The 12,733-nt window shown below is 45.5% G+C and overlaps 1 protein-coding gene across 1 annotated transcript in view; it reads right to left on the reverse strand.

The window, feature by feature from the left end:
- Positions 1 to 12,733, reverse strand: part of LOC134980275 (Fc receptor-like protein 5) — a 58,145-nt gene that overhangs the window by 33,286 nt on the left and 12,126 nt on the right. The window contains exon 5 of the mRNA XM_063947018.1: positions 4,279 to 4,524. Within this exon, the coding sequence (XP_063803088.1) occupies positions 4,279 to 4,524 (246 nt within the window). The remainder of the gene's footprint in view (positions 1 to 4,278; positions 4,525 to 12,733) is intronic.

The following is a 12,733-nucleotide window of genomic DNA, read 5'->3' on the forward strand; positions in this document are numbered from 1 at the left end:
TGAATATTGATTTATACCCCTGAAGAAGTCCGTTAAAAGGACAAAACACATTGGGTCATCTACGTAACAGCCTGCAAACTCTGTGGGGCAATCCATCTTATGAGCTCACACCCGCTAGGGTGAGGTGGAAACAAAACAACATCATCATTCCCTCACGAACCAGCTGGTTTTATGTTAAAAATTGCGACTGAAAATCTTTGTATTAAATGCATCATATCGTATTCCATGTGAAAGCAGTATATTCCTCTGTTCATTAAACACAAATAAATAGTTTTAACTCTTACCTGGTTTTAAAATAGAAGTGAATTTATTATAAGGGTATTAAGGATATATCTCCTTCTTTGACTTTTCAACATGTATACCTATATCACACACTGTATGTGATATTGCATATACAATTTTCATTTCTTTTTAAGTTAAAATATTAAAACAGATTAACTGAAATTCTCTCTGACATATGGGTGGGATGTACTACACATTGCAACGGTGATGCGATACATTCCTCCACTTACTGGGTACATACTGACGCTAACTGCAGGGGATTCTGGGAGGAACATGATCAGAACCATTGATTGGACAGTGATTAAACAACACCGTATAGACTCCACCATCATTCTTGACAAAGGCCATTGGGCTGAAACGCGTTGGTTGAAAAACAGAGGAATGCAATTGCTGTGCACTCCCTTCACAATAGACTACTGCACATCCCATCCACCAGCAGCTGCACCGCACCTACATCCTCCCTGGCTGAAGAGGACGAAGCTTCCACGGTACCTCGTGAGAGTGATCACATGACCCAGCCGGGAAGACTGACTGAGTACCCATCCCGGTTGAGGAATGCAGCTGCGACTGTTCCCTGAGCTTTTAGAGGGACTTAAGATTTGGATGCAAGGCAGGCAAATGTTATAGGCCGCAGAGTAACAAACTAAAATGGACAATCTGGTCAGCTTCTAGGCAACCTTTAATATCCACCACAAGGAGAGTGCAGGACTGTCTTGGTGAGACATAGATCTACACGTACCAGTAAGTGGAGAGTGACTGCGAGTTGCCGCAAGTCATATCTGTACCACTTACAGTAAGTATTGAGACTTTTTGAACTTACACCATGTACAGTGGTAGGGGCTTTGGACTCACCTGAGGGAAACAGAGACTCCAAGATTAGGAGCCTATGGGATACAGGGATGCTGAAATATGTACAACAGACTGTGGGTTTATTCATATGCATGTACTTTCCTTGTAGGGACAGCAGATGGCTATATATACAAAAGCATGTGTATTGTCTGCTGTATATACAAGTACTTGGTTGTTTCTTTCGCATGTGTCTTCCAGAGAGAGAGAGATGAGCACATGTAGCAGACATGTTGTATTCAAGAAGCGGTTACTGAAAAGCTGATGTTTGTCACATTTGATCCTGTTACTCAATGTGATGAAAAGAAGTTACAGTATACCTTTACAAGACTCCTCCTGTCTGATTGTAAGGTAACTCCTGTGATGATCTTCACTGCTCACCTATGGTAAATCCATCACCACACACCCACAAGGTATTCCTAAAGAACCTCCTGATAACCCCCTAGAGTGGGGAACCCCTCAGAGCGACAATGCTCAGACCCTTATTTCTTACAAGTTTCATGTGTGTTTATGGACTGGATATAGATTTCTCACATATAGGTGAGCGCTCAACACAATCCCCCATTCTTTCTCTATGCTTTATGACGAGTTTGGACTACTCGCATGTTTGAGCAGCTCCCAAATGCTAAGGTGGGATTTCAGTGCAGCGCTAGTCGCCCCCTTCTCTGACAGACGTGGTAACACCAGCATGCTGGGAATTCTGATCCTAATAATGATCATTTCCTAGGAATAACTCCAGAATCTTCTAACTGTGGCCATTGTAGCATATGATAATTTACTAGGCCACATGGTCACTGGTAATCTGGGTGCACGTTTGTCAGATAAAAGACTTCATGACAACCTACAGATGGAGCCCTGCTCATCTATCTCTTTAATAGGATTAACTAAGCCAAGGCAGTCGGACTTAATCCCCTGCTGTAATTACTTAATCCCCTGCTGTATTGCTCTCTCTGTATTGTATTGCAGCTGAGAACAAAAGATGAAGGGTTTATGCTAATAAGCCTTGGTGCACCTAGGAGCAGCAGAGAAGCCAAGATAAGTTTGGCTCCATCTGTACCTCAGTGATCTATTATGTGCAGTGTTTTGGGCCTGGACGCAGCGACACGGTTAGATGCAGCGGAGCAGTTTTCTGCACAAGCATCCAGAATCCATAGCTGTGATTGAGGGGCACGGTAGATTCATGGTCTTAAATGTTTCACAAATGTATTGGCCATTGTTATGGGAATGTTGCCGGCGTGTCGCCAATAGTGGTTGTGTACAGAGATGCAGAACCCCTCACATTGGAGGCTGTACTCAGACGGAGAACCTGCACCTGCTGTACGCTAACATGTTATAATGATATTCATTTATTTTTATCAAAATGGAAGCAAAGAAATATGGGAGTATTGCTGCTATGTAGGCCTAGTGCAGGATACCCAAACTTTAAGGTAAAAATAATAATATGTTTATTATGATAAGTCATGACATTAATGTCGGCCACTTGGTCAGTGGTGCGTACCTGCACTCCATGCTAAAATTTGCCAGCCAGCAAATGGCTGTGGTGCATGTGCACGTCACACCTAACTTGCAATGTTCACTCCCAGCTCCCACTGCGTATCCCATGCACGTTACGTGTGATGTCCACACACTCGCTACAGAAGTACTTTGCGAGAGAAGAAGACAGGAAGAGGGATGCCATGTCATGGTCAGGAGGGGGCGCGGATAGGAGGGATGTTAGTAGGTGGGGAATAGAGGGGACGGGGACAGGAGGAGCTGCTGAGGAAGCAGGGCAGCAGGGATGTGCAGGCAAGGGAGGTAGGAGGCAGTGCCTCCCCTGTCATTAATGGATAAAATAATACAAAGAAAATACTTATGACACATATTCTGTGTCATAAGTATCTGCTTTGTATTATAATAACCATTTTGACATTAAAATTAGGTTTGTGAGGCACCGATAGCAGTGCATCCCGTTGCCAATAGGAAAGGAGCTGGGGGGATGGTCGGTGCGGGGGAGGGGCCAAGCCATGGGCAGTAAAAGCCCATTCAGAGTAACATGAAAAGCAGCACTGTGATTGGACAGCGGATCTGTCACTGGATACAGCTGTCATCACTGGTTAGGCAGCAGGATAACTGGAAGAGGTGCGGACGTGAGCGGTGGTGGGACCTGGTGGGGATTGCTGGCATGACGGCAGGAATGGATCCTCTTGGATCCAGTCCCTGCCTGTCATTTTGAAGAGTTGCGGAGCAGTTCCAATTTAAACAATGGCGCAGTTAGCTGCATTTTTTAAATCTAAGATGACCACGGTGAGCCAATCACGTCTCGCCGCGTCATTGCCCCGCCCCTCAGGGCCGGCCTATAAAAGCCAGCGCGATTCAGCGGCTGTCAGTCCACCAGCGGGGAGGGAGTGTGCAAGAGCTCCCGAAAACAGAAGACACCGGGAAACCCTGGGGAGGCGGCAGCCATGGAAAAGAGCTGCCCAAAGGCTGCCGCCCCCAGGCGAAGACGCTCTACAATAAACTTTTTTGAAGAAATGTGTTGTGTATTTAGTTTAATATTTTTTTTTACAGGAGGACTACAGGTGCCAGCAGGCCCTGAATGTACGGGCATGCAGTCACTTGTGGTTCTCCAAGTGCCCGCATACTGGGGCAGGCTTGCTGGGACCTGTAGGCCATCTGTAAAGAATAATATTAACATGTCATGAACCCTGCACCCACCGCCACCAGGGGTGCGGGGCATAGCACTGGGCTACTGGTTGTTGCTTGGGAGGGGGACCCCATTACATTTTTCTGGGGTCCCCACTTTCTGAGGAATTCCAGCCCTGGGCTGTCTGGTTTGGGGGAGTTTAGTGTGATGGCAGGGGGACCCCACACTGAGCATCCCCCCTCCTATGGCATTACTCCCCCTGGCTGGTTAAGCACAGTGCTGGTCTTTGTCAAATATGGGGTACCCCATTTTTCTATAATATTGGGAGGGGGGGGGGGGGGAGGTGCTAGTGAATCATCCAATGCCTTCCCAGCCACAGACCTCACCGCACGTCACTGGTCATTAGTGGTTACAATAATACAAAAAAGATAGTTATAACACATATTCCTTAAATAATGGAGCACACGCCAGCTCCAATATTTACTAGTGTACTATAAATATATTATTATTGAAATTACCATAGTTACCTTGGATGGAGATAAACGTCTCATCCTTTCTATCATCACCGCCTACTTTCCCTGTACATCCGTATATCCCAGTCATAGTTGTGGTTACGTTTGGAATATCTAATATATTCTGTTCAGATTTTATATCTTTACTTCCTATATGGAAAACGGCCTCTTTTTCAGCTTTGTACAAAGGCCGACTGTGACATCTCAGCGTCAGCGTGTCTCCTTCATATACATTGGGTGGCGCTTGCAGAATGAGAGAGCCTGAAAATAGAAATAATGACACATGTATTATGTTATACTGCAACATCAGAAATTCAGCCTAATCCAGCTGCTAAATCTGCCTGTCAGACACAGAAGCAGAAAGTTTTCCCACAGCACTTTAACAGTGTCAGGGGAGATATATCAAAGTTTGGAGAGTTATAAAGCAGAGCGAGATAAAGTACCAGTCAATCAGCTCCTAACTACTGTGGGGGACATGTACTAAAGCAGTGATAAAAGTAGAGAAGTTGCCCATGGCAACCAATCAGCATTGACGTAACATTTATAATTTGCATACTATAAACATATACAGTGCAGATGATTGGTTGGCATGGGCAACTTCTTCACTGGCTCGCTTCTCCACGTTTATCACTGCTCAGGGGCGGATTGGGAACAAAAAGCGGCCCTGGAAAAATTTGTACTAGTGGCCCCACATGGGCAGCACCAGAGGTGTAAGGTCTAGCCATGGGCCATGGCAGCAGCACCCTCCCCCCAAGACTTTTCCGGATAGTGGGCATGTCCAACATCAAGGGGGAAGTTAAAAAGAAATAAAATTAAAGATTATGAGCACATTATATGATACACCTTCAGAATTTAGGAAACTATATCATTCTTTAGAAAGATATATTTTCTTGCTTATTACACCAACCGTATCCTAATCACTATTCACAAAATCTTATATGTCAGCCAAGCAGGCAGACAGAGCATACACTAGATCATCTGCAATCATAGGCTAAGTGGCAAAGTAATTTTCATATATGCAAATTATTTTGCATCTTATTCATTATGTCTATCAAAAGGACCACATGTCCTCAAACAAAACAGGCCCCACTTGTGCGGCGGCCTACCGGGAATCTTCCCTGTTAGCCCTATGGCCAATCCGCCTCTGTCACTGCTTAGTAGTACATGTCCCCCTAAGTTACAGGCTGTATTTGAAAAATGACAGTTAGGAGCTGATTGATTAGGCTGCGGGTAGATAATAATGTTAAATACACACTGTCGTCATGCATAATATGGACATATTGAACATGCTGACACTATGACAGTGTCAACCTTGAAACCCTGTGGACATTCACAGTGTTGATTATGACAAGACATAAATATCGATACGATGAATGTCAATCTTATATACCACACCCATTACTAGGCCTGATAGAGATCAGCAAACATGTCATCACTCCCATATATATGACAGAATATATAGGAACCTTTTATATTCTACTGCATTAATACTGATTCTGGAAAACACAGATGTTCATTACACCTTTGTAATATATGTAACAGTGCCCCTTCTGCGGGATGTCACTGAGATTTGTGAGTGTAGTGTACCATTAAGGGGTATATTCAATTCCTGTCACATCCTTTCGGACGGAAAGGATCCAACAGGTCAGTATTCAATGCCACGGCCAAACCAGACAGGTTTGACCCGTTCCCGACAATGCCAATCCAACTTTTTTTTAAAGTCGGATGGACATTGTCGGAAATGGGGCTAAAACTTGTCGGGGATGGCCGCACTTCTGACAGAACACGTGGATTCCAACAATCCACGTGTTTTCGACAAGTCGGGAATTTGAGGGGCAGTGATATAGATGGTGGGGGTGATACAGCTGGCATTGAATAGATCGGAGCCCCTTCCGACCTAAACCTGTCAGAAACTGACGTCTTTCAGACAAGATGGCAGTTTCCGACAAGAATTGAATACCCCCCTAAGAGAGTCTTCCCCTTCCCACACTCCCTTACTTCATGTTCTACTTTTAATTCTAATAGTGTTTTGCACAATTCCTGACACGTGCACATTATTTCCACAGAATTATGTTTTTATATTTTGCTGTATTTTTAAAACTTTATGTAAAATATCAAAAATAACAAATAATATAGTTACATTAGGAATCTCTGGCAGTGGCCCGAAAAATTAATGTAAGTCTTAAATGAAAAAAAGAAGAAGAAATAATGTGGATTTTAAAAATGTATTACACAGTTTTCATCAATAGCTGTGTGTCTGTCTGTATCTGCATACAAAATAGCATGTTACAGGGTTTTCCTAGAAAACACTATAGCGTACCATTTCGTATGCAGATACAAGTGTGGTCACAGTTACACAAAGGGGGCGACCCGGCACCGGTCTGAAAATAGTTTTTGATTACAGAAAAACCAAATTTGGACAATTTTCAAGTAAAATCTTTAATATAATGTCCAGTTTGGGGGTGCGCCCAGAGCCAGTGACATATGCATAAACAAAAGGGAGAAAGAAGAAGGCTCTTGTGTGGGCGCACTCATTAATGGTAGTTAAATAACTAGAATGAATAACACTAGGTTGATTAGTCAGCAGATAAAACAAAATTTATTTGGAAATATTAAGAATATAATTGCCCCTGGTTGAGGAGATGTGAATGATCCCAGATAAAAATGTTCTGGTCCTGCCTCAGGAAATGAGATGGAGAGGGGTAGAGACACTGCAAGTCATAAACCCTTTCTCACCCGGCCAGTACAGATGATCTGTATTAATGAGATCAATTAAGTCAATTGATTTTAGATTCTGTCATAATCCTAATGAAGGAATAACAGCTGTTATGGCAATAAGTAATAATAGAAACAAATCAAAGGATATACCAGGGTAAAGAAAGAAAAGGATAGGAACAAATGGTGATGCTGCTGTTGGAGTCACATACCACACATCATATGCAATGATTGATGTTCTACAACACTGAGTATTCCCTGTGAGTCTCCACCTCAGGTACTAACTCAGCCCACACTGTTTCGCTTCCAAGATCGGACGAGATCGGGCATTAGCAGTGTGGTTTGATAGTAGAAGGATTTGGTCAGACGTCCAATGAGAGTGCACCTATATAGGGGGGGATAATTAGCTGGGTCTTATAGATATAGTGTGGATCTGCTTTTTGTGTTAGGCAGGAGACATCAAGTCCCACACCGGTGGTATTGTGTCCCTGGATCACAAATGAGAGTCCACGAAAAAGGAAGATATATAGATTTATGAAAAAAACGAAGATATATAGATTTATGAAAAAAACCCTAAAAAGGATAATGGAGATCAATTAGGCTGTAGTTATTAGGAACGGGTGATAAAAATTACCCGTCCGTATAGATACAAATGGATAAAGAAACACGGATCAAGAAATTTTTTTATATATATGTGTACATTGGTACTGGTGTAAGGAACAGAAAATATGTCAAAGATAATTGTAGATACAAATAAAAAATAGTACTGGTATATGCAATGAAATAATCACTAGTGACATGGGTGTCATTAGAAACACTTTGTGTGAATTGGAGCTGTTATAATCATTAGGATATAGGGAAATAGACATGAAATTCTCATATAACCCATGCAGCAATATGACAACAGGATCTGCAGGAGGAAAGTCAAAGAAGAATGCAGTATTTCTTTCCTAAAAATGCAGTTTTTAATCCTGATGCAATAAACTAAGATGCATAAGCCTGGAAAAAGGCATAAATGAAGCTGCACGGATATAGATACAATTTCTATGACAGCTGGGCAAAAATTAGCCCAAAATGGCAGGATGGAATGATCTGACCTGAGGCTAGGAGTGAATCACTTGCAGTTGGACAAAACAGGACCCATTGGAATGGAAAACATGTTTCACCCCTGTGGGGCTTGCTCACTTCCTGGGTAGAACATCAATCATTGCATATGATGTGTGGTATGTGACTCCAACAGCAGCATCACCATTTGTTCCTATCCTTTTCTTTCTTTACCCTGGTATATCCTTTGATTTGTTTCTATTATTACTTATTGCCATAACAGCTGTTATTCCTTCATTAGGATTATGACAGAATCTAAAATCAATTGACTTAATTGATCTCATTAATACAGATCATCTGTACTGGCCGGGTGAGAAAGGGTTTATGACTTGCAGTGTCTCTACCCCTCTCCATCTCATTTCCTGAGGCAGGACCAGAACATTTTTATCTGGGATCATTCACATCTCCTCAACCAGGGGCAATTATATTCTTAATATTTCCAAATAAATTTTGTTTTATCTGCTGACTAATCAACCTAGTGTTATTCATTCTAGTTATTTAACTACCATTAATGAGTGCGCCCACACAAGAGCCTTCTTCTTTCTCCCTTTTGTTTATACAAGTGTGGTCACACACAGAATATAGGCATGCCGCATATCATTTTAATCAGAGTCTGCTTGTGTGCCCTATATGCATAGTGATGTGAATAAGAAGCATGTATCAGCAAAAAGAAAGATTTGCTGGTCCTAATGGAGTTGCAAGAAACCTGTCAGCTCACTCACGCAAGGCATCTCCTTCTATGTGGCATATTGAGGGAAGATGTATAAGGACATTAGTTAATATATTGATGGCAGCACACCTGTGATTTCTGGTCAAACAATGTGGTCACATACCGTGTGGCACATCCAATCTAGGAATAGGAGAGTGCCATGGATTAGTGCTTTTTGTAATATATATATATATATATATATATATATATATATATATATATATATATATATATATATATATATATATATATATACACACACACACACACACACACACACACACCATCGGATTGGCACTCACCCTTCCCTGTAAATGGAGCCCCGGTGCCTTCTGGAAACTGTGGTACATGCAGCGGCACTCAGGGACAGACTCATGGATATTCCAAACAAGCGGTGTTTATTCCATAATAGTGCAAAAAAAGACCATCCAACGTTTCGGGGTGCTAACACCCCTATGTCAAGGTGAACAAGTAAGAAGTCAGCACCCCGAAACGTTGGATGGTCTTTTTTTGCACTATTATGGAATAAACACTGCTTGTTTGGAATATCCATGAGTCTGTCCCTGAGTGCCGCTGCATGCTAGGATTTGCTATATATATATATATATATATATATATATATATATATATATATATATATATATATATATATATACACAGTGGTGGGATTCAGCCGGTTCGCACCGGTTCTTCAGAACCGATACCTAATGTTAGGTATAGTTCTGAGAACCGTTTGCTAATGAGCGCTGCCAGCATAGGCGCCGATACCGTTACCCCAGTAGAGCTTGCCGCCGCTGCCCCCGTAGTAGATTGAGATGCGCTGGGGGCTGCAGAGGCGCTTCTGTACCATAGCAATAAAAAGAAGACAACCAAAAATGGACGCGCCAAGGAGGAGACAGACGCTAGAGGTCACATTTGACCTCTAGCGCCGTCTCCTCGGCGGCGGGCATTTTAAGAGGGTTGTTTTTTTACACTGCTGTGGTACAGAAGCGCTTCCGCCGCCCCCAGCCTGTCTCAATCTACTGCGGAGGCTAGCAGTAACCACTGAAGTCCGCACCCACCCTCCCTACTTTACTGATGCAGCGGCCAGGAGACACCTGACAATACACAGGAAAGCCCTGACAATGCACAGGAGACCCCCTAGCAACACGTATGAAACCCCTGGCAATGCACAGGAGACCCCCTAGCAACACGTATGAAACCCCTGGCAACGCACAGGAGACCCCTAGCAACACGAATGAAAACCCTGGCAACGCACAGGAGACCCCTAGCAATGTTAGTGGCATTATTGTGTGTGGGCATAAAATGGTGTCAGGGCCATAACTGTGTGTATCATAATATGTAATTGGCGTTACAGTGTGTGGCATAACACATAATGGGTGTTATTTGAGTATTAAATGCATGAATTATTAAACTACCTTTCGGTATACTTAAAATGGTCATTAGGACATAGAACCGGCTGTTGATTTATTTGAATCCCACCACTGTGTGTGTGTGTATATATATATATATCTCCTATATATTTGCCTTAATCTGTGACTCTGTGCCCGTAACGCTGGGCGGAGTCACAGAGCTGGGCGGAGTCAACTGCATCTGCTGCAGGGAGCTACCCCATACCCAGTGCCAGCAGCAGTCAGGTACAAGACCCTACCTTACAGTATAGGAGGTGAGGATGGCCACTAGCTGCCGGCTGCTGTGCCTGTCCTCCCCCCCCCAATCACCTGTGACAGCGGGCTGTGTGCTGTGCAGTGCGGGTCCCGAAAAGGGGGCGGAGCTACGGCGGCACGAGGGGGCGGAGCTACACGGAATAGAGGGGCGGGGCTACACGGGACCAGACAGCTGAACAGTGGTGGAATCAGCATTGCAGTGACGGCCAGCCAGACTTGGTAAGTGGAGGGTGAGAGAGAAATGTGTGCGTGTGTGTGTATGGTGGGGTGTGTGTGTTTGTATATATGTGTGAATTGTGTGTGTGTGAGGTATGTCTGTGTGTGCGCACTTTATGGACGCCACTGCTGGGGGGGCCATTACATGCAAGGATGCTACTAATATAGGGGGGGCATTACGTGTAAGGACGCTACTACTATAGGGGGGGGCATTACGTATAAGGACGCTACTACTATAGGGGGCTCATTACGTATAAGGACGCTACTACTATAGGGGGGCATTACGTATAAGGACGCTACTACTATAGGGGGGGCATTACGTATAAGGACGCTACTACTATAGGGGGGGCATTACGTATAAGGACGCTACTACTATGGGGGGCATTACGTATAAGGACGCTACTACTATGGGGGGGCATTACGTATAAGGACGCTACTACTATAGGGGGGCATTACGTATAAGGACGCTACTACTATGGGGGAGCATTACGTATAAGGACGCTACTACTATAGGGGGGCATTACGTATAAGGAGGCTACTAATACTGGGGGGCATTACATATAAGGACGCTACTACTGGGGGGGCATTATGTATAAGGACTCTATTACTTCTGGGGGGGCATTATGTATAAGGACGGTGCTACTACTACTGGGAGGGCATTACATGTAAGGATGCTACTACTACTGGGGGCACATTATGTATAAGGATGCTACTACTACAGGGGTGGCATTACGTATAAGGACGCTACTATTACTGTTGGGGGGCATTACATATAACTGCTACCTCTACTGGGGGGCATTACGTATAAGGACGCTACTACTACGGGTGGGGCATTACGTATAAGGACGCTACTACTACGGGTGGGGCATTACGTATAAGGATGCTACTATAACATTGCTGCTGGGCCGAAGCTCCCTACGTCTGCAGCCTAAGGACGCGCGCCGCACCTCTCCAGGGAAACACCATGCCTGCCCGCCCACAGGGCTCCGGACGCTTACCTATGCTCCGCGATCACAGCAGCTGACGCTGCCAGGCAGGATGGAGGAATGACGCCCGTCAGACGGGGCGGACAGTGTGCGGCGGAACGGGGCCAGGAAGGAATGCTGACCACGACCCATTGCTGCTGGGTATGAGCTCCCTCCCTCTGCAGTCACCATCTCACAGCAGCAGCCTGGAGGTTAGTGGCCACCACGACCCGCACATCCTTACCTCACACATACCTCACACATACCTCACATATACCTCACATACCTCACACATGAGAGCAAAGGTACACACACTGTGACATCACACCTGTAGCCCACCCCTATATCTGCTAAGTACTCCCCGTCACTATGCCCTGCCACCCTCATCCTGCTCTCTAACTGCCTGTCTGTGTACTGGCCTTCACCCCTCTCACACCATCACCAACCCTCACTAACTACCACAGAGACTATGTGCACTGATATCTGCCCCTCCACCACCCGCACCTGCCCCTCCACCACCCGTGGCACCCCCACCCACTGCGCCTTCGGACCCCCTACCCCACCCGCAGTGTCTTCCAAACCCCTCCCCCACCTGCAGCAGCCCATCCCCTGCACCCCCGGACCCATCCCCTGCACCCCCACCCCTCCAGCAACCGCAACACTTTCGGTCCCACTACCCCACCCACAGCACTCACCCCACCACCATCCACTCCACCTGCGGACCCCCTACACCACCTGCTCCTCCACCACCTACAGCCCCTCCCAATCCACCGCACCCTCACCCCCCTCAACCCCCACCCGCAGAGCCTCCAGGCCCCCTACCTCACCCGCAACACCTGCACCCTTCTCCACCAGCAGCGCCTCCGGAACCCCTCCCCCATTCGCAACAGCCCCTCCCCCGCCTCCCCCACCCACAGCACCCCCACCCCTCCCGCATCCCCTGACCCCCTCCCCATCCGCTGAACCCACGCACTCACCCCTCCCCCATCCGCTGCACCCACTGACCCATCCCCTACACCCCCACCTCTCCAGCAACAGCAACACCTTCGGACCCACTACCCCACCCTCAGCACCCACCCCTCCACCACCCACTG

Source organism: Pseudophryne corroboree, chromosome 12 (genome assembly GCF_028390025.1).
Source record: "Pseudophryne corroboree isolate aPseCor3 chromosome 12, aPseCor3.hap2, whole genome shotgun sequence".
NCBI classification, from domain to species: Eukaryota; Metazoa; Chordata; class Amphibia; order Anura; family Myobatrachidae; genus Pseudophryne; species Pseudophryne corroboree.